This window comes from Rattus norvegicus, chromosome 9 (assembly GCF_036323735.1).
Source record: "Rattus norvegicus strain BN/NHsdMcwi chromosome 9, GRCr8, whole genome shotgun sequence".
Lineage (NCBI taxonomy): Eukaryota > Metazoa > Chordata > Mammalia > Rodentia > Muridae > Rattus > Rattus norvegicus.
The window spans coordinates 113,761,568-113,784,546 of record NC_086027.1 but is presented as its reverse complement, the minus strand read 5'-3'; the positions used below and the strand labels follow the sequence as shown (position 1 = coordinate 113,784,546).

The 22,979-nt window shown below is 48.9% G+C and overlaps 1 protein-coding gene across 12 annotated transcripts in view; it reads left to right on the top strand.

Annotated features, from left to right (window-relative positions):
- Positions 1 to 22,979, top strand: part of Mtcl1 (microtubule crosslinking factor 1) — a 166,276-nt gene that overhangs the window by 103,867 nt on the left and 39,430 nt on the right. For 4 of the 12 annotated variants that reach the window (XM_039084802.2, XM_063267340.1, XM_063267338.1 and 1 more), the window contains 4 exons: positions 5,251 to 5,529; positions 7,372 to 7,403; positions 9,334 to 10,873; positions 15,450 to 16,622. In XM_039084802.2, coding sequence (XP_038940730.1) covers positions 5,251 to 5,529; positions 7,372 to 7,403; positions 9,334 to 10,873; positions 15,450 to 15,644 — 2,046 coding nt within the window. In that variant the 3' untranslated portion in view covers positions 15,645 to 16,622. Of the gene's footprint in view, positions 1 to 5,250; positions 5,530 to 7,371; positions 7,404 to 9,333; positions 10,874 to 11,280; positions 11,363 to 13,054; positions 13,112 to 15,449; positions 16,623 to 22,979 lie in introns of those variants that run through there. The other 8 variants (XM_039084800.2, XM_039084801.2, XM_039084803.2 and 5 more) reach the window with 3 other exon arrangements.

The following is a 22,979-nucleotide window of genomic DNA, read 5'->3' as shown; positions in this document are numbered from 1 at the left end:
GCCTTCATCTCATGGTGGACAGGAAGCATAGAGAACAATAGAGAGGGATTGGGCAAGCCGTGGCTGCGAGGGCACAGCCCTAGGGACCTGCTTCATCCAGAAGGACCCCACCTCTTCCCTTCCACCACCTCCCAGGAATACCATCAACTGTGAATTCGCCTAGGAATTAATTCATTTATTAGGTCAGAGCCCTAAGGATGTAATCAATTGAAAGGCCACTACGGACAGTCCCAGGTCAGCATTACTTAACGTAGGCATTTCTCAATGCAGTGAAGTTGACAGTTAAGGTTAATCATCACACCCTAACCTCACACACACCTTTCACTGCAGAGTTAGTAGGCGACTTGCCTCTGTATATAAGCGCAGGAGCTGGTAAGTGACCTTTTAACAGGATTTGGAGATTAAATGTGAAAGGGGAGGTTATTTTGGGTTGCCTTCAAGGAGTTCTACCCCAGAGTGTACTCCCTTAGGATGGCCACGGAAGACTAGGTGACACTGCAGCCTGAATGGAATTGTCACCATTAGTGAAGTAATTACCAAACTGAGTCAGAGGCCATTGTCTGCTGGTGATGGCTTCTGCTGTGGGCATTGCAGAGCTATGATTGGACAGGAGCAGAACCAAGGGAGATATCTGGTAGCTTAGCTCATCATCTTCCGGTGAACAAATTCAGATGGCTGCAGGGAGAGCAGTGGGAGCTGTTTTCCTGCAGCCTGGAGAACCACTCTCCGCATCGCACACACGGGCAGTTTACACAGCTGCAGGAGGCCGGGAGCAGTGTGAAAATGCAGGTTATCACGTCACACTGAGCAGAGGTTTTAGAATACCCCAGTGGCTAGATCTTCATCCCGCAGATACCTTGCCTGTTTCAATCCATCATTCTCATAAACGCATAAGGTCTCGAGGAATATCAGTCAGTTAGAAACAGTAGCTAGAATAAAGGGGATCGCGATTTCGTTATAAGCACTCACTGGGCTTGCGCTAATCAGAGAGCCTTTAGAGAAGTATGCTCTGTCAACCGCATACACAGCACGGTTCCTATGCTAGAATCGAACGCAGGTAAATGTGAGTTTAAATTTACATGGGAAAAGACCCAGGTTACACTAAATGACTTAGAAATGACCCAGAGTCTTTGACTTAGAAACAGTAGAGAGGAAGAAAGGGCACTACAGACAGAAGGAGCGGAGGCTCTCCCGGGTTGATCACCAATGAGTCACCTTGCTAATATTTGATGTGGCTCCATTTCAAAATTCTCCAAATACTACCAAGAGGAAAGTCATCATTTCCTGTTTGGTTTAGAGATACAGCACTGTGAAGAGTCTGCCAGATTGTGCCTAGCATCTGTGCTCTGCTGAGTGGGTCTGCCTCGAGTCTGTGCTCTGCTGAGTGGGTCTGCCTTGAGGCAGAAATTCGGAGCTAACAGTGGCCTGTATTCTTATAAAATAAACACCAATTTATCACTTTCTCTCAGCAGACGTGAGCAGATGTCTCTGCCCCAGATGGAGTTCCGATCAAGGGATGATTCCACCCAAATCTAGTTTAGTGAAACATTGAGTTTATATGGGGTACTTATAGGACCACGGGTGAGGGGTTACTTACATGTGGCTACCAGGAGGACACCTCACTGATAAGCCCACCCACCTCAGCACAGTGATTCATGGGGGCTGTACCTATGCTACACATAAACTGCAGGCAGCTCAGCCAACTGGTGTCTCCTTTCTCCACAACTGTTAGTGTTTATGTAACCTTGGAGAAGACTCTCAGTGAATCTGCTCTCCACGCTTCCTAGGTCTCGTACATTGCATGACGCTTTCTCCTCCCTCTGAGAGGCAGTGTTTAATCTCCTGGGAAACAACGGTTACTTGGGACCTTCATTCCCAGCCACTGCTTTGGATTGCTCATCTGACTGTCCCTGCTGTGCCCCAGCGAGGCCGTCGTGCTCCCTGTCATGGACCTTTGAGGATCCCCTTGTCTGGTCATTGTTGATCCTGTCCCAGGCTTCTTCAGCTCTGAAAGACACACTTGCCATAAATTCAGTGGGCATCTAAGGCTTTTGTTTTCTTCAGGGAAATAAGGAATTTCTAGCAAAGAAAACCTTGGCCAGACACAGTTGATGACACTCAGTTTCTGAAGTGACCCAGGGCTGAGCTGTCACCTTACTTTGACACTGTTTGGAGGATGTGTGTGTGTGTGTGTGTGTGTGTGTGTGTGTGTGTGTGTGTGTGTGTGTGTGAGAGAGAGAGAGAGAGAGAGAGAGAGAGAGAGAGAGAGAGAGAGAGGTAACAAGGACCAAGGCCTGAGCTTCCTTTCTGTGTCTTAGGTGTTGTATAGCACCCGGCATTTCAGGTGTCCACCCGGTCCTCACGCCTGTTCTGTAGACCCCAGCATCTGTGTAGGACTTCCCTGCTTATCAGAGCGGTCCATGATGAAAGGATGCTGCACACACACAGATTGGGCTCTCAGAAATGGGTCTAATTTCCCACCGAAGCACTCCAGCACCTTAAAGAGTTTTGTAATCACACTGCCTTATTTGAAAAACCAACACGGTAGCCATTTTTTCTGAGAGAGGACTTTGGCTGAAGCGAGCGCCCATGGAGATGTTTGCACAAGTGGAAGCACACATGGGGCTTCATTGCTCACCCAGTTGCTTGCTGGTTTAATGTCTAGGTGTACATTCCATAGATGAACCGAATATGTAACTGAATATCCCCCACAGCACCCACTTGATATCTGACTCCCCGAGAAGCCGTATAACCTTGGCTGTGATAACTTGATACAGTCAAAGAAGTGGCACTAAATCCATTTTCCACTTCCAGAACACGTGCTTCGTGCTTTTCCAGTGTCGTTAAACTACCACATTAATTCCTGCCCCGCACAAGGCGGCGCGTATGGTGAACGACCGTGGAACTGTGGCTAAGGTCACTCAGCGTGTCTCATCTATCCTAGCAGAAGACCTCTTATCTCCTACCCACGTTTGACTGGGGTTGGGGGTGGGGTCGTTAGCTTTTACGTAGTCATACTAGATTTCTCCATAGGACGGATCAGCTCCCAGATCACAGCCACAGAGCATTATCTATCTATCCAGGTACATAGGCAGCTAAGTTAGCTACCTTCAAAACCTGAACGGCCGGCCCACCCTCTAAAACCTGTTCTGGGGTGACCTCCTTCTTCTCACCCAGTTGTGAGGTGACAGTCTTGAGACATAGAACCTGTTCGATTTCCTGTTTGCACTGAATGCTGTTCTGCTGCAGATTGAAAGTACAGTAGTAGGTACGCAGGCCTGGGAAACCTTACCCGCCAAGGGCCCGTTACAGCAGTGCACAGGCATCTCAGCAGCCGGGAAGGCCAGCTCCAGCCACTCCAGCGCACTCCCCCCCTCCCCCTCTCTTTTTTTTAATAAAGGAAACCTGATACTTAGCAGGCCCAGTGCGGACTGCTGCTGGCTGCCCGGGTGTACTTTTGAAGTCCCACTTTACTGAGTTAGAACGCGTCTGCTCACAGCTCTCCTCTTTAGTCGTCCCCTTCACACACACACCCTCGGCACACATTTGCGGCTTCCATCGTGACGCTTGCATCTTTTTCCTCGCCCAAAATAACTTGGGAGATGATCGTGTGTTGGAACTCGAATGGCACTGACATGCGGTAGAGGGATATAATAATAAGCTTCCCTTTTTATGTAACTTTCCTAAGCGAAGCATTTAGCATCATCAAGGGAACCGGGAAGAGAGGGAGGGGGAAAAGAGACAGAAGGAGCTGAGCTCGAACCCAGAGAGATCGGTTTATTCCCCGATTTAATGGCGAACCTGCTGCAGGTTGCCACCTAAATTTTTGCTGCAGATGCCCCGTCTTTAAGAGCTTTCTGTGTGAACACCTCCAAAGTGAGGGGGAAAAATCTGAGTAGAGGGTCGTTTTGTCCTGTGCAGCTTCTTCCCGATGGGCCACAGGCCGCACTTCTGCAAGCTTACAGATGTAGGTTCAAACTGGGTGCAGAGAGGCAGTCTGTAAAGGTGCTCTGGAAAACCGTCTGATCGGGTTTGAGGGGGTTTTAGAAATTCTTCGGTCCCCAGCTCCGAAAAAAAAGACCCCCCCCCCCAAAAAAAAAAGAAATTCTTCCACCGTCTCAGCGCTTGAGAACTGGAAATCTCTAGTCGGCCACTGTTTCGGATGAAATCCAATTGCCACTTTGGGTTTCATTAGAAAATTTGCTTATTCGAGAGAATAGTCAATCTAGGAGCACATGCCAGTAAAGATCTCACTGGGAAGTCCTAGGTGAATATGCCTTCAAGCCTCCATTGTAGCTTCAATAAGTGTTTGTAGGGGTGGGGGTGGTGCGGACTATGAGGCACACCCCTGGGACATCCTGACACTCCTCTGTGACTTTAAATGGCTATGTCTGTATCTACCAGTCCCCTATGCCGACTCACCTGTCTGCTCATCTCCAATGAGCTAAGTAACAGCTGAGAAATTACTTCTGCTGGCTAGCCAGCAAGCCACACGACCACAGCTACACCCTGCCATCTCTGAGCGCTGGGATTTGGAGCAGGGCTTTGCAAGTGTTAGGCACGTGCATCCCCAGCGGCTTTATGCCCAACCCCTTCATCTCCAGCCTCTCTCCGAGCGATCTGTGCTTGCCCGTGAATACTCCAGTTTCCCAAGCTAGAACAGCAAGCGCGCCGTACCTAGCCGTCTGCACAGTTACGTTTTAGCCGTCTGGAGCAGAGTTAAAGCCATCTTTTAGCACTGCGTGGCTCTAATCCAGTTCAATCCCTTGAGTTAAATATAGAATTTGTTATCCGCCTTGAATCAGTTAGGGAAAATGTGGTTCACCTCAGGAGTTTGCCATCCACGAAAGTACTCTGTGGAGCGTAACTGAAGTCCTGGTGGTAGTTGCAAATGAAAGTATTAAACCTGATGTTTATTCCCATTAAACTTAAAAAAAATTCTAATTTCCCATGAGCACAGTAAATTATACAACCACAGCAAAGGCCCCTCCAAACAGAAATATTTGCACCAGGAAGGCTTGCATGGTAAACACAGTTTCCACAGCCCTGGTAAAGCACGCTTTCCTTCAGAAAGCATATGCGATCTTGAGGGACATTTTGTAACTAAGGTCAGAACTGTAAGAATGTTTTCTTCCAGCCAAGTCTTTTCAGATAGACACAGGCAACTCGAAGCAGCGGGAAAGGGTGGTCTCAGAGAGATTGTCACGCCGAAAACCAGAAGCTGATTGTTTCTGTTTTTAACACCCCCAGTTACAGAAAGAGAAAAGTCCCCGGAGAAGCGGCAGTTTCCTCTGCAGCCCAAGAGAAGATGACAACCGCCCTTACCCACACCAAGGAAGCCTACACCCGTCCCGTCCTGTGTCCATGTGGCCCTGTGAAGACACTGACTCCATCCCTTTTGAAGACCGGCCGCTCTCCAAACTGAAGGAGTCGGACAGGTGCTCAGCCAGCGAGAACCTGTACTTGGACGCTTTGTCCCTGGATGATGATTCAGAGGACCCGCCACCCCTCAGGAACTGCCTTGCGGAGGTCAGCCTGCGTTTGTCCCCTGAGGTTCCTAATGGCTGGAGGGCGGTGTCCTTAGGTGCGGCCAGTGTCTAGCGCTCATCAAGTTCCCCAGACAACCTGTGCATTGAGCCGCGTGAACTATCGGCATTAGTGATGTGATGGCTGTTGGTGGGCCTGACCTCAATCCTGCTGAAATGCTGGACTGTGGTCCCCTATAATGTGACAACTCTTGAGAGAATACAAAATACAAAAGACAAAATAAAAGTATATTTTTCAAGTTTTCTTGATATCTTAGTACAGTTTTCTGATTCTGGAAAGCTAACAGCTGAGAAGTCTTTCTGTATTAAGAAATTTCTTAACACTTAATAGCTATCACTAAATGGCAGCCACTATATGTAATTTTGGGCGAAGGGAGAAAAAAAATCCAACAATTAGATTGCCGAATGAATGAATTAAGAGAGCCACCAAATATCTGCGACATAGATCACTTTTTCCCCTGTGATGATGTCTTTTTAGAACCTCGTTTTAGGGATAGTGAGACCCTATCTCAATAAAACAGGGATGATTGGACAAGGACACATCTAGGGATCATTGTATGTGAACCAGTTAACGGAGGTTATACTGAATGGCGTTCTTTCAAATACTTCATACTTACAGGGTCTTGTCTCTGGTAGTGTTGAAATATGGAGACGTTACGTGACTTGAATGCACCTGATTCAAAATGCAGAGACCACAGGGTTTCAGATTTCCTATTCTTCCAGGTTTGGGATATTTATGTATACATATAAGGTGACTTAGGGATCGGAGTCAATTCAAACACAGAAATCATTTTAAGGTTCATATTCACCTTACACACGTAGCCTAAAAGTTATCTTATTCAATGTGGTTACTTCATGTGTGAAACAAAGGTCAGAACTGAAAGCTTTTCAGATTTTGAAGTACTCCATATTCCAACCTTCCGGGTTGAGGGATGCCCAACCGTGCAGTCAATGAGGTCAGCGCCTTACTCCCAGTAGTGTGTATCGGGCGGTAGGATGTTCGTCCGCCCTGCCCACAGATCTGCAGGCAATCTCTACTGTCCAGTCTCATAGAAGACAGGGCACAAGGTCAGAGTGGGAACCTTATTCCTCTACACAACGGAAACAGAGACACGATGTCTGTGAGGAGGGGCACCCTTCAGTCTTTCTGTCCAGAGAGACATGGTTCCATTACTCTCAAGGGATTGCTTCTTACAAGCCGTGTCAGCTCGAGAGTCCTTTCCTAATAGACAGACAACCTGTGCGTTTGTGGTGCTGCTGGCCAGCACTGTTCTCGGTGCTGTTAGTCTTTGGATTGTAGCTAAGAATGTTTAAAAGCAAGCAGGGGTCCTGGCCCCAAAGATGCCACACCAACCTTCACGGTAAGATTTAGACCAGAGGATGTCAAGCTACAAACTCTCTCCTCACTGTTACCCTCTGTTCCCACCCCAACACAGACAGACACACGAGCGCGCGCGCCCACACACACACACACACACACATACACACACACACTCAGGATTGACAGTTCTTTGAACTCCATAAAGTTGGGAGGTCTCCACAGGAACGCAGGAGGGCTGATTACTCAACTATCTTACTTTTCTCACTTAGCTCCTCCTTCCTGGGAGGTAAGACTACAGAAGCTCCTACCTTCCCATGATGCTTCGGATGCTGCTTTTACTGTTCGACTTCAAAGGGCTCAGGGCAGTGACTTAGGACCTGGCCTGAGTGAGCATTCAAAACCACATCTTAAGGGAGCAGAGCAGAACTAGTCGCGTTAGCACAGACAGGATTCCTAGGAAGCCAAAATCGAGTGATTCCAACAAGTATTTGTTTCCCTTTACAGGAAGAAGAAAGTCGCAAAGGAAATCTTCAAAGGTAAGTAAATGGATTGCTTTTAAATTATTCATCCTGTGAACATGCTTGGTTTTTAGTTACAGCAACAAAAAGGCAACACACGCTGGTATGTGATTTAGGATAAGAACTTCATATTCCATGTACGGAAAGGCCAGCTATTAAATGATCCAAGGCAAACTTTCTTCTCTCGAAGTTCAGAAAGCCTCTCCATCTGTGAGGCGCTGTACTTGCTGTAAACAGGATTTGTTGTTAAAGGCTTTCCTGAGGGAAATGGACTGGGGCTGCTATCCATGTTAGTCACATACCAGCTCCCTGCTTGCGAGTCTCTGATTTTGCCTGTCTTCCCTCTGTAGATGGATATATGAGCTCTCTCAGGTCTTGCCTGTCTTCCCTCTGTAGATGGATACATGAGCTCTCAGGTCTTGCCTTTCTTCCCTCTGCAGATGGATACATTTTATTTCCAGCTGCTGTGTCTCTGGCAGTTTGCCACCTTCACCTTTATCCTTAATTGTCCAGTGAACTTGGATGCTGTAAATGACTGTCTCTGTGTCAGCCCCTGACGGCTGTTGTCCACACAACCGAGATTGTTGCCTAGGCATGGATCTGCCCTTCTCCAGTCTTCCCCAGGCAACCGAAAGTCTACTTGTGGGCTTGGACTCTAGGAGCAATTTGCATATGCCTCTTAATGATCTGTTCCCGTGGGTCTGGGACTTAAGTGCTTTGGGCCTCAAGTTTCCACAGCCATAAACAGGAGAGCTTCAGTTTCTCTTTTCTCTGTGTAGCTTCTGTGTATGGACTTGTAGGAAGTCAATGGTATCTGACACAGAGGAGTAGCACGTAGCTGTCACTCCACCGACTGCTCTCCCCCATCCACACAGCAGCTTTAGCTTCGTGTTGAAGGTGAAGGCTTGGAGCCCTTTGCTTCTGATAACCCAGGCCTCCCACCGTTCTGTTGCCTTTTTGCATGATAACCGTGTTTTTATATTTTACTGGCTTCTCTCAATTTCAAAAGTAGTCAATTACAGATTATAATCTATAAATAGCATCTAAATGTCCAGTGCAAAACCACTGACCCCTCCCTGGCTGTGCGGCCCCTGACTTCTAACAATATGGTGGGTCCTGCCACACCTCCTGCATCAGGAGGTGCCCAGACATGCTTCCAGTAGTCCCAGTCTTATTATGTCTCCAACATGGCTCCTTCTAAGTGTCCCTCTATTCTTACTTATCTCCAAGCTCCTCCATCCAGCTCATCCCAGAACCAGGAAGCCCCCACCCATTGTTTCCACTGACCGTTCTGTGTAGCCACCACTGAGAGGACACGCTGGTTCACAGGGTAGCCCAGCCTGGCTTACTTATTAACAGGTTCTGTAGGGCTAGGGCTGTGCTAGAACCCTAGCTATAAACTCTATCAGGTGAGGGGAAACTAATCTAGTGTGATGGTGTCCATCTTGCCTCCTACTTGGGCTGCAGTTGGAGATTCCAAGTCACACAGGTTCTGTCACCTCAGGTGGCGGGAACATCCAGCTCCCACCTATGCTTGCCCTGGTGGATAGACCGACTGCATGAAGGCCCCAGCCACCTCCTGACTTGTGCAGTATGCCACCCACCACCTCTGTGATTGTGGAACACAATCAATTTAGGTCGGATCGAAACGGGCAGAGTTAAAACATCAGTGTTGAGGCCACACCCACGCTCATACCCATTGGCTACCAAGTCCAGCTATTGCCTTGTCACACTTGTCTTCTCCTTTCCCACTGTCCGTGGATCTAAGGGAGTTTGTCACTTATAGAGGACAGTAAAGACACGGGCATTCATCAGGTGAGCATATCAGCACTCAGAGGATATCAAGTGGCCGGCCCACGCTTTAAGAGGTAGAAGCAGGCACCTCCGTGGCTCTGTCCTGTGCAGAGCATGACCCAGGAGCTGACACCGGTTCTGCATCTTTCCCTAGGGCAGTGTCTGTGTCCTGTATGTCTGAGTTCCAGCGTCTGATGGACGTCTCCCCGTTCCTGCCTGAGAAGGGCCTACCATCTGCCAGCAGCAGGGAGGATGTCACTCCACCCTTGTCCCCCGATGACCTGAAGTACATCGAAGAATTCAACAGCAAAGACTGGGACTACACATCCCCCAGGGCTGGGGCGGATCGGCCTCCAGACCTCTGGGCAGACAGGACCGAGGTGGGTCGGGTAGGGCACGAGGCCACAGCGGAGCCTTGTCCCGACTCCTCCTGGTACCTGACCACAAGTGTCACCATGACTACAGACACCATGACCAGCCCAGAGCACTGCCAGAAGCAGCCACTGCGGACCCATGTCCTCACCGAGCAGTCTGGGGTGCATGTGCTGCACAGCCCGCCTGCCATCCGCCGGGTTGACAGTATAGCATCAGGTGGTGAGGGCAGGAGCCGAGTGGACCCTGAGGGCCCCTTTCCCATGAGCAGAGCAAGAGGGAACCTGGCAGATGCCAAGGGTGGTCATCCAGAACCTGTGCTCAACAGGTGGCCTTGCACCCCACCCAGACACCCCCGAGACTGTGTGGAGGGGTCTCTCCGCCCCCTCGACAGACCTCTCTGCCCCTCCCTGGGATTTGCCTCCCCTCTGAACAGCCTAGATATGTCTAGGAACATGAGTGATGACATGAAGGAGGTGGCCTTCTCCGTCAGGAATGCCATGTGCTCTGGTCCTGCCGAACCCCAAGTCAGGGACATGGCTTGCCAGACCAATGGGTCTAGGACAGCAGGGACACAGACCATCCAGACAATCAGTGTGGGCCTGCAGACTGAGGCCCTGCGTGCCAGTGGTGTCACCAGCAGCCCCCACAAGTGTCTCACGCCAAAAGCCGGAGGTGGCACCACACCTGTGTCTTCTCCTTCCCGCAGCCTTAGGAGCAGACAGGTGGCCCCCGCCATTGAGAAGGTGCAGGCCAAGTTTGAACGCACCTGCTGCTCCCCAAAGTACGGTTCTCCCAAACTTCAGAGAAAGCCCCCCTCAAAAGCTGACCAGCCAAACAGCAGGACCTCACCAGGCATGCCCCAGAAAGGGTTCAGTGAGTCGGCTTGGGCCCGCTCCACTACCACGAGGGAGAGCCCTGTGCACACCACCATCAATGATGGCCTCTCCAGCCTTTTCAACATCATCGACCACAGTCCGGTCGGGGTGAGGGCCGGGAGCCGATCTCGATCAGCAGAACCTCGACAGGAGCTGGGTCCAGGCCAGGAAACAGGCACCAGTTCCCGAGGAAGGTCGCCCAGCCCCCTAGGGGTAGGCTCAGAGATGTACAGGGAGGATGGTGGAGAAAGCACACCAGTGAGACAGGACCTATCTGCACCCCCTGGCTACACGCTCACTGAGAACGTGGCCCGGATCCTCAACAAAAAGTTGTTGGAGCATGCCTTAAAGGAGGAGAGGAAGCAAGCCACCCATGGCTCCTCAGGTCTCACCAGCGACAGCCACCCTGGAGAAGCAGTGCCAGCTGAACCAGGATCCATGGAGGTAAATTGGGTAACTGCTCCCTTCTCCGTTAGGCTGCCCAGCATAGGACGCCCACAGTGGACCCTGGGCAGCGGTTCCAGGAGTCTGTGTAGCTTGGGCAGGAATGGAGTCAGGATGGGACAGAACAGGCAGAGAGACAAACCCAGAGTACCTCATAAGCAGGTTTACTGTAACTCCCCAGAGTCCTGAGCTGGGTCTTGTCCCAGCTCCATGCCCTGGTCTGATGTGCGTTTGCTCTGTATGTGTGGTATGGTGCAAGTGTAGAAACTCAGTAAGCAGGAGCTGTGCATGTGTGTCTGTCTGTCAGGATCTCTATGCACTGCAGCTCTTTGTGTGTGGTTGCATGAGGGGCGTGTTTCAGTGCGTTTGGATAACGGACACCAAATTCTTTCCTTGGGAACTACAAGAACGGCGTGTGGATTCTCAGGCCACCTCAGTACAGACCAGCAGTTTGTCATCTTTTAAACCAACCATTTTCATTGGAATCAGGTAATAGATACTGTTGGGGGAAAAAGTGTGCCGCAATAGAACGTGGCAATGGTGACACAAATCTGTCAGCACTGGATTCTCCTGATACGGATGCCCACATGTACCCTTGCACCAAAAACAAACATAAACACAAAACAAAAGACACAAGCATACAAGGGCTCTCACAGGCGTGATATCATACTACGTTAGCACTTGGGAGGTAGAGGAAGGTGTGGCTCTTTGAGGTCTAGGCCATCCAAAGCTACGTAATGAGAACCTGACTCAAAGGGAAAGAAGTCCTATGGTCCTATGTCCACAGCAACAGGAAGCAACCTGATAATAGGAGTGGTGACAGGGTTTATGCCTCACTGTCACTGCGGTGCTGACAGAGTAGGTCTGACTAGTAAGCAGTCACAGGACTGCAAGTCCTAGGATCCCGGATGCATGCATGTTCGTGAGCATCGACCAAGCCCAGCCCACATACAGCAAGGGCAGCGGTCGGAACACAGCTGAATACTCCCAGGCTTCTTACTCACCACTCCCTGCATGGCACCAGGCCTGGCTTCCTGATGACAGAAAGAGAAAGGTGTATTTTCTTTGTCTCCCTCAAATTACTCACAGGGGAGAAATGACTAAGCTCCCCATCCAGCCCTTAAAGGAACACTTAACTCAAAACAGAGTTCTAACCAGAAGTAGGTCAGGCCAATGTGGACTCTTGACAGTCACCTATGGAAACAGCTGTTCCGTGACCTGCCCCTTCCCAAGGTCTACGGTGTCAGGACAGGTTGGTCACACACTCTGAAAAGAATGGATGTCGTAGGGTAAGAGTTCTCAGGTAGTAAATGGTGTCTTCTCTCATCTAAACCTCCAAAGTTTACCACTGAACCTCAGGAACCCTCAGATAAGTTCTCGTGGCTTGGGAGGGTGTGTTTGTATGTGCCTTCAGCTAAGACAGCTTCCTATAGGGCATCATCAATTGGCTATCCTAAGTGTCTACTCATTAGAGACCAGAGAGATTTATTTGGGGCAGCAAAGACCGTTTGTATTCTTGATGGTGTTTAGAGCAACCTGCTAATGTAACACAGAAGACATGCTCTCTCCCCTTTCTCTCAGACGTTTGCACAGTCTGGATGCCAGGAGAATCAATCATTCCTGTTTGGATTGACCCCTCATAGTAGTCCCATTGGAAATCACGTTACATCTCTTGGTGAATGTGTGGTTTTCACACCCAGATAAGCAGAGTCGCTGGTGTTTTTCCTAGCCTGTGCCAAGCACCCTGTGTGGTATCGTTACTAGGATCTCAACATCTGAGAGACAGAAAATGTTTCTCCCCTGCTTCCCTCTCACCCCTCAAGGGACCCTGGCCTGCCTCTTGTGATCAGAACAAACCAGACTGTGTAACCAGCCATGCTATTGTCCCCCCCCCCCCCGGGGGGGGGCCTTTGCCATGGAAGTGCTGTCAGAGAGCTGGGAGGCCCCTGCCCCTCAGTTCTGCTTCCTCCAGTGTGTTGGCTCACAGCGGAAGACAATCCTATGAGCTGAGCCACGGTCTCCTTCTGCCTGGCCTCCCTCCGAGTGAACCCAGAGGACAGCATTCCCTCCTGGAGGCCATCTTGGAGCAGGGCCTATATTTGTATTGTTTTGTTTTCAACATACTTTCCAACCGACTTGTTTATTTTTTTCTCTTCTTTCTCTCTCTGTCCGTCTGTCCAGAACCAAACTGTCTTACTAACTGCCCCGTGGGGACTCTAGCCCTGCCTGCCTCACACTGTAAGTGCTTCTTCCCGCCTCCACCCGCCCACGGAGTTGTGTGTGTAGCTGAGGTGCTTGTGGTTGGCGCTCGGCATCCATCATCATCATCTGTGGACATCCACTCACCCCCAGGGGACAGACACTGAGCTCACACACCCCATTTTGCCCACCTCTGGGGTGAACTACTTAGGATATAGGGTACTGCTAAAGTTTCTCCTCTCGCGCAGTTGAACAGAGAAGCCCTGGCCAGGAGGGACCACTCGGGAGTCTGTCTTTTCCTGTGGGAGTCTTTGGCTTTAGACTTACCCACCACTGCTCACTGGCGTTTCGGTGTTGCCGTGTGCTGGGGCATGGCGTGCATCATGTGCTGAGCCTTCTCTCTCTTGTTTTTCAAACAAATATGAATCAAGGGCAGACCCAAAAGTCTCTTGTCCTTCCAAGTGAGTCCAACCGTGAAGAAGTTAGTTTCTTGATAAGAAGGAACTGAATGAATCGTAACAGACATTCCTGCTCCGGGTGTTTTTGAGACCTCTGTGCACAGCCATTAGAGCCTGGATGGAGTGAGACCGTAAGAAAGGATGCATTTTGGGTCGAGTTAAGGATGCAGTCAGCCTCCTGATCTACCCGAAGTTAATAATAAAAATAGAGCCACACTTATTAATCGGCGTGGCGCACGCCTTTATCCCAGCGTTACAGAGGCGGAAGCAGAGGATATCTGGGTTTGAGGCCAGCCTGGTGTACATAACAATGTCTTGGGGGAGACACAGCGACCATCACATACAAGGTGTGTCCCCATAGCAGGGTGGGGGAAACAGCCAAGAAAGTGTCAGGGAAAGCCATTTCCACACAGCCACCTCACTGGCTTCTGGATTCCGGACAACGTTGCTTGTCTGTGTGCTGGTGCTCTTATAAGGAAAATGTTCATTTTCTGCATAGCAAGGCTGCATGGTTTTTCCTGCGCAAACCTTCGATGCTAGTGAGGAGGGTGGGGTGACCTCTGAGAAAAGCTTGCTCCCATTCACCCTCAGAAGGAAGATCGGCTAGATAACCCTGAAGCCACTCCAACATTTATTATAGATGCACGTGTTCACTCTGACAGTAGTGGGTGCGAGGACACAGATTTCTCAGACCATCCCTACCCTTCTCCCCGAACTATGAGATGACGTAGTGAGACAGTTTCAGGCAGCACGCTGATTTGAATGCGGTAGCTATAAGTACATTCTGTCTGTCAGGGTACCATCTGCATAAGGGCCCAGGGAGGCCCCTCCTAGGTCAGGTAAGATGCCTGCCAAACATCTGATGGAATACTCTCAGTGTTATTTCCTTTTTTGCTGGCCCCTCAGGAATAAGGGAAAGACTGCCCTATTACTCCATTGCTCTTGCTGGGTGCCTTGCTGCTCTTGGGGCTGCTCTTGGGTCATGCCATCCTCACTGGCCATCTCCAGGCATCGGCTGCCATATTTCATCTCCCCCCCCAAGAGCCATCATCGCCCGTCCACTGGACACAGCCTCTGCTCCTCCACCCCTCACTGTCTCTTCATCCAGGGGTCTTTCACTGTTAGTCACGTCTAACTCTTGTGTTTCACCTCCTGACTTCTCACGGGGCCTTATTCCACGACACCGTCCATGATTCACACATCGTGTGACGCAGCTTTCCTCATCCCCGGTCCCCGACACGCAGGTGAAGGACACGGAACCTTACATTCCTTTTAAACAAGCAAGAGGCCACAGATGACTTGCATCATGGCCGAAGGTTGTGTGTCACATGGTCAGCCCTTAGATTGTTACAGTGGCTGAAACACAAGTGTGGTGAAGCCCTAGTTGTAGGAACATGATTAAAATGTCTGAATGCACCGGGTTCCCCCCCAACACACAACTTGTGGGAGTTTGTTTAGCCTGCTGCCAGTCACCTTGGAATAAGCAGAGTTCCGTTTGAACCCCGTTGCTAATACAACTGGATGTAACCCTAGGTCCCTGGACCTCAGTAGACTGAGATCCCTCGAGACCAGCTCAGTAGCTGAAAGGATCCTTCAAAGGCTCAAGGGTGAACCTGGGACAAGGTGGACCCAGTTGTTACTTCATCTTCTCTGTGTTCCAGCCCAGTTCTGGAGATGCCCTACAAGTCATCGAGTTGCTATGTTCTGTCACAGTGCACTAGGTCACGTCACTAATCATTCATGTGGAATGTCTTACCGGTCATTTTAAGTTACTCCATGCATGCAGTAATCATTCAGACGCTGAACCTGCCTGGTCTCTGTCCATTTGACTTCAATGTGTTTGGAGTATGTTGGGGTGTTGCCCACATGAGTAACACCCCAGGTCTGAGTAACGCTATCTCCCTCTCTCGGCTCTGAAGGAACTGCCTTGTTCTGCGCTCGCGCCATCCCTAGAGCCCTGCTTCTCCAGGCCAGAGAGACCAGCAAACCGCCGCCTTCCATCCCGTTGGGCCCCACCTTCCCCTACTGCCTCTCAGTCTCAGTCACCCGGAGACCCAGTGTCCTTGGAGGAACGCGGTGAGGAGGACCCACCTGAGGAGAAGCCACACCCATGACAGGAAGCAAGCTTGCATGGATGTTCACCGGAATAATTCACTGTAATTTGCATAACCAGACTATCACCCTCAACCAACCTTCGCCCCCAAAAGAAAGACGTAGCTTTCTCAAGGTCAAAGGATGTTTTTCAAAAACACACGGCTACTACTGAATGTTCAACCCGGTAAACTGAGTTGTTTCGGGAATGAAGCAGTAAACGTGCCTGTAATAATTTTTTCATAGCTCAGAAAACTATTTTTGTCTCCATCTTTTTTACACACGGTATATTAAACAAAAAGAGGTAAATAAGGTATAAACAGATTTAAGAGTTTTAAAAACAATGTACATTTTAAGAGCTCTCGAGCGCCCTTGTCCTCGGTCCTGCCTGCTTGTTGATAAATCTGCACTGTTCCGCTCCGGTGGGTTCTCTGTTGTTCAGAGTGTTCTAAGTTAAATTTTATTTTGTCCAGTCTTAATTTTTTTTTTAGGAGTGTTTTATTTCATGCTTCAGACTGTCTAACTCAGCGAACTTTTTGTCGTGAAAAGGCCAAGAGGCCAGAAGACAAGAGTGTCTGTAATCTGGAAAGATGCAGGTTAACGTTTGGGAAAAGGTACGGACCCTTCAGATGGACTTAAGACACCTCGTGACCCATCCGCTCGGCCTGACCGCACGTCCTCGGGCACTTGTACATACATACATTGCTCTGTCCCTGCCCTTGCCTGCGTGTGCGTCGGTCCAGTCCACTGTAACTTGTTCCTTGTACTGTATGTACTGTTGCTGTCGGTCCCTTGTACCAGTGAGACGACAGCACCATTTTTTTTTAAATTATTGTCAAAACATTTAACTGATGTTGTACAAAGCTCACTCGACATTTCCTTGTTTAAGGAAAAGCACTACAAAAATCACGAGGAGGCCAAACTGAGACAGACGAAGGTGCCTCAGGGTCTGCCTGAGACCTCAGTGACACGGTAATAAAGTCCTTACAAGGAAGCAACAAGGTCTTGGTGTCACCGTTCATCCCCGTCTTCCTCAGTTCTAAATGGATCTCTGGGTTTTCCGTAGCTGGCAGAGGGCATGGGGATGAAAGGGAGGGGCTGTACACACCAGGAAACAGGGACACAGCGCTAGGTATCACTCCATCTCCATGTGGATTCGCAAGCCGGCATGTTGGTGTTGGGGGTGGAGTTATGAAGGAGTGCTGAGCAGCACAGAACTGTTTAGAAAGGCCAGAGCTTCTGGCTTTGATGTTTCATTAACCCAATGGTCCTCTTTTTATACAGATGAGGTAATAAGGCCTCTTCCCAGGGTCATGTAGTTCTTCCTTAAATAGCTTCAAGACAAGTGTTAGTGGGGAGAGGAGCAGTTGCAGCCCTGATGTCACATTGGTGGAGAAGTTAAGCGGAGTCGCCTAACATTCCTTTATCCATGTAACAGTTACTGTGTAGCCAGCTTTCTCCATGTGGATACAAGTAGCTTCTGGGCTGAACTAATAAGACTCATATATAGATACTTTTCACAGCAGTTTTATGCATAACAGCCAAAAACAGACACAGCATACATGTCCACCCACAAACCAGTGGAGAAACAAAATGTGTGCACTCAGTGGAATATTAGCTGGCAGCAAGAAACAAGGATGTTGTGGTACTCTCATTGTGGGTGAACCTTGAGATACGTCAGTCACGAATAACTGTGATTTCCACCCGTGTGATATTTACTAACCCAGTCAATGGTAGAGACAAACTGAAATAGTGGTTACTGCGAGTTGAAGGCAGGCGAGAAGGGAGCTGGCATAAGATGGTGGTAGAGCTTCAGTATAGCATAAAGAAAAGATGACGAAGGTAATAGTAATGACTGTCCAACAGCAAGATACACTTGGTGCTACCGAATTACCTTAGCGGGACTAGCACAAGAAAGCTATCACACGTTTTACCACAATCAGAACTTTTTAATGCAGAAAATAAAAATTTTCACACAGCCACAGTAGATAGAGCCACAAACAGCTTCTCAGCAGGTCGGTGTTTGCGGTAGCTGAGCTATGGCTCCGTGGGAGTTCCTAGCATGTTTGAAGCCTTGGCTCAGTCCCTAGTCTTAGAGACAGAAAGCAATGCTGACAGCTGCAGACCAGCACAGGGGGAGCTGAGAGGCTCCCAGCAGGAGCTGGGGCTGCTGACTCTAAGTCCCCTGCATCCTTACTCTGAGAGCAGCATCCAAGGTATCTGATGGTGCCCATCCCTCCTGTTAGTGTGGGAGTCCCAGAGAAAGGCATTCTCACCAAGGTTTCCTGAAACTTGATATTCCTTATCTCTTTGGAATAAATCACATCTTGGTAACAGGCTGGCCCAGTATTGGAGTTGGGAGCTGTTAGAATAGGAAAAGAGGATGCCTGGGGGGCAGCGTGGGCTTTGTATTGCTACAGGACACCCCAAATTACAGGAACGAAGTCTGGTCACCAGGATCTCGGTTGGACCAGGTAAACTTCCCAGTAGGTCAGACAGTGTAAGTAAGCATCATTCCAGGGTGAATGGCAGAGAGGTATAGAAAGCCCTAATAAGAGCCGTCCCATCAGGCATCTGGCTAGCCGCAGACCTCCATGAACAAAGCCACCTGGAGTCTCCAAATAGTTAGGTCTATGGTGGAGCCATTCAAGACTGTAGGGTGAAATCATGTTCCGCTGGTCGGTCCGAACGCTAACAAGGCAGCTCTGTGGGTTTGGGGGTCTGTTCTGAAGGCAGAACCGCCGTCTGCAGGGAAGGGTTCAAGGGAAGCATCTCAGCCAGCCGCTACTCACGCACCACCTGCTCTCCCATCCTAAAGAAAGACGTGGCAGATTCCAGGAAACAAGACTCACTCACCAGCACGCCCTGCCCAATGGTGGTTGGCAGCTCCAGCCCCCCGGAGACCTCCGCAAGCTACAGTGGACGGCTGTGTACTGGCTCCAGGAGGTAACGTGCTACGTCGAGGTTTCCAATGTCATGCATCTAGTTTCATATGGGTGCACATAATTCTAATTTTTTCTTTACCCTTGTCTATAAGAGGGCCCAGAGGCCTGAGAATACTTAACCTCTTAAGTTTTTATTAAATGCACCTAATGGTTTGCTATGCGTAATGAGTGTCACTGGGTCAAGTGGGTCACCATTCCCAGCTCATACAGGAACGCCTCCTTCTCCCTCTTTTCATCAAGAGCCCCTGAACATCTCTTCATGTACTCCCAGCTGGCCTTGAACTCAGTCCTCCGTCGTGGCATCCCTGTCAAAAGTCCCAAACACAGCACAGTGCCACTTCAGCCTTTGCACCAAACACTGGAGCTGTGGAGTTTTCAATTTCAGCTATTTTGCATATTCATGTCACCTGAAAAGCGGGACTGCCTGTTTCGTTTTATTTCCTAATATGTCGTTGGTTTTTCTAAAAGTTGTGCTAAAATATATGTAGTATAAATTTTGCCATTTAAACCCTTTCTTATTTGCTTTTTTTTTTTTTTTTTTTGTTTATTTGTTTTTGTCAGACAGTGTCATTATGTATCCCCTGGCTGTCCTGGAACTCAAATCTACAGACCAGGCTAGCCTCAAACTCACAGCGATCCTCCTGCCTCTGCCTCCTGGGTGTTGGGATTAAAGGTGTGCACCATCCCACTTGGCATTTAAACCATTTAAAAAGGTGCATTTCAGTGGTAATTAATTCACAACGCTTTCCCAGCCACTACCACTATTTTGCAGACACTCCAGGACACCCAGATGCATTAACCATGCCCCACACCCCGCATGCATGGATCTAGTTTTATTCTCCAGGGTCTTGCTTACCTAGGGAATCTCCTGCAAGTCATTTGTAGACTGCAGCCTCATGTGTCTCGCTTTTCTCTCTTAGCACAGAGGTTTTAGGGGTCGCTTATGTTGTAACGGTAGCAACACTTCATGCTGCCTGTTTGTTTGGTTGGCTGATTTTTGGTTTTTCAAGGCAGAGTTTCTCTGTGTAGCCCTGGCTGTCCTGGAACTTGCTTTGTAGACCAGGCTGGCCTCTGCCTCTAAGGTGCTGGAATTGAAGCATGGGCTGCCACCACCAGGTTGACTTCATTCATGTTTATGGGTGTATAATAATCCGCTGTGGGTTGTTTGTATCTATTTAGTAGCTAGTAGTGTATGTCTATTTTTAAAACAAAAGAAAACCTTTGATTACCTTTAAACCACTTGGAGCATTCCCTCCAAAGGAGACGATTCACAGTGAGGAGCGGGGCCAGGCACCGTGGAGTCTTTAGACTTCCTCGTTACAAGAGGTTCACTGTACTTAGGTTTGTCTTGATTTTCTTTGATTGCATACTGGCCTTTTGGCATCTCTCTCTGAGCACAGAGCACATCAGAGTATTATACAGCAAGAACTCAGGCTGAGTCACAGACAAGCTATTTTAGTGCATTTGAAGACACTACATATTTAAAGCACTTGGACCCAGAATCCATATGGCACTGAGAGCCAGAGATCTGGGCCAAATCCTGGTTCAAACACATGTAGCATCAGGCACTTCTCCGAGACTCAGGGGGAAAAACACAGCAATAATGCCCAGGTCGCTAGAACAGTGTAAGGATTAAGGCTGCAATTGCATCTACCGTATGCAAGATACCATGTGCAAATTTGCAAGCAGCAGAGACAGACAGAACGACACACAGCAAAAAGGAAAGTTTGGTATAGAGAGCAGCTGTTGCCAAAGGGGGCCCATTTTGTCTGCCACCAACTATACCAATCCTCAGAGTTCTTGGGCTTAAGTCTGCCTTCCCAGGGTTGCAGTGCAGAAACAGGTGGTCTGGGGCGGGAAGGGTGCAGGCTGGAGGTAAGGGACATGAAAAAGTCAGCGTGCATAGGCTGAATGACACTTCTTAGGGCAAGTGTGGCCGTTCAGGAAATGGCACATTAACGTGACCCAAAGGGTGGAGTGTAGCGACTTTGTGAGAACCCTGGGATTTCGGTCTCTTTGAAAAACACAGGAACATTGTAACAACATGCTTCCACTTTAGTCCCAGGTGTGGGGATGTGAGGCTGCTTTGGACTGCCTGCAGCAGCTGACCACGATTTGCCCTCATGCTGTAGCAGATAGTTTCTCCAGTTGTGTGATGTTTGGAAATCTGGGAGCTTTTCATAGGGTGCGTAAACGCAAGAGCCCCAAGAGGTGGCCGATGGTTGTTGGTCATTTAGGGAGGTTGGTTGAAGTTTGTTAGTAGCCACAGTCATAAAAGAAACAAAAGGAAAAAAAATAATTAGATTCAGGGTTTTTCTAGTTCCTCTCTTCCCTGTATCTTTGTGTACTTCCTATTTAATGCTAAAGGGTGAAATCAGAGGAATAAAGGGTAGGAAAAAGAACCCACCAAACAGCAAAGGCCACCTACAGTAGGAGCTTTCAGTTCACTGATGTCACAAGACTGACCATCAGACACTGTCATAGGACGGAGTCAGTGGCTCCAACAATTTTGAGCCAGACAAATCCTTAGAACAAAACAAAGAACAGTTGTTTGTCAAACCAGCAGGTCTCTGCCACCTTATCAATGCCTTAAATGACATCCAAGGCCAGTGACAGCAGGTACACTAAGCTTCATCCGGGTCTTCTCTGAGTTTCAAAGGAAAGGAGAATGGCTCCGGTCTCTTACAAGGGGGAAAAAAGGTATTAATTAATTTTGTTGCTGGGAGCTGGTTTCATGACTAAGAGGGTTCCCCAGGTGCCATTCGTGTACCGTTGGGGTAGGGGTGGGGTGGGAATCTAAACGAAATGCTGTCACTATGCAAACATCCTTGAGGGAAGGTAGGGTAAGCACCACGTGTTCCTGAAAGTGGAGATCCGTGTGGCTAGAGGGTGGGATAGGGGCTCTGGAGAAAAACAGAGGAGAAATCAAGGGGCCGTGGGGAGACCTGGGGGCCCGTGAATGACGGTTTGGGTTTTCTAGATGGGAAAACAAAGGCGTTGGCGATAATGAGCGGAGGAGGAGCTCCAGAAAGCACCGGAAGAGGAAGAGGCGGAGAAGGAGGCTCCCAGGCCCAAGGCTCCAGTGCTGAGGCAGGGGGAGCTCACAAAAGAACAGGGCGGTGGGGTCTGCTGCCGAGAACCTACACACTGACCAGGAGCCCAGAGCTAACCCTAGTTGTTCAGTTAAAAGCCCTTATTTATTCTGTAGCTTCCTAGGCCCGGCAGCTAAGAAGCCTGTTTCCTCTCAAAGTCCCTCCCGTTCACAGCGAGGTCCTCAGGGCTTTGTGCTGTGCTTCTCTAAGGTTAGACACTTGTAAGCAATCATTGGAGATTGGTAATTTAGCAAAGTAAGTGTTTGTCTGTCTTAACCATTCTGTGAGGGGATAGCGGAGGTCCCTGGATGTAGACCTGGTTAGAGAGAGCTGCAGGGGCCGGTTTGTCAGTGCCGCAGGATACAATCTGAATGGGATGGATGGGAAGAAATCTTGACCTATTTCCCTAGCCTAGTTCTCATGGGATTGGGACAACCTATCTTACCGTAAAGGTTTGCTCCGTGATTTTATAGCAAACTACTAACCATCAGCAAGGACCCCCGAGAAGGCACACAGATCCCAGAGACCCCACAGTGACCGTGGAATGAATTTACATCAACCCGTGGTACCTCTGTCCCTTACAAATACCATTTCAGATTGAATAAAATGAAAGCAATGAATAAAATAAATGGGCCTAATAGTAAGTTTGAGTTCAATATTTCTGGGAAGAGAAAGAAATTTATCTCACCTAAAACACTATTTTTATGTCTTGAGTCATTTCACTTAGTGAGTATGTTCCCAAGGAGCTCCAGTGAGATCAAAATAATCTGTAAAATGGGTCTATATGGACTCAAAGTCACAGTGAAATGTGGGGCAGGCTGACCAAATGTCCATGGATCAGTGTATCTAAAGGAACAGAATGGAAGAATGAATATAAATATTCATATATTTTCTTATATATACATACATGTATATATGCATACACTCATATGTGGCCTATTTGAGTGATTCACAGGCTGCAGTCAGGTAACTCAATAAGGCTGGCACCCGATAGAAAGGATAAGAATGCAGTAGCTATTTAGTCCATGAGACGGCATGTCTCAGCAGTCCCAATCTGACACTGCGGTCCTGGAGGATTCCTAGAGATTGTTAGTCTTCAGTCTACACTGGAATTCCAAAGAATTGGGTTCTAAAGAAGTAGGGAAGCAAAGGATTGCCCCAGCAACAGGATAGATGAGCTTACCAGCAAGAGTGAAGGCAAGCAGGCAAAGAGCCAAAGCTTCCTTCCTCCATGTCTTTTATGTGGGCTGCACCACAAGGTACAGGGCAGATCTAGGACAGGTCTCCCTTGCTCAAATAAATCAAGAAAATTTCTTACTTG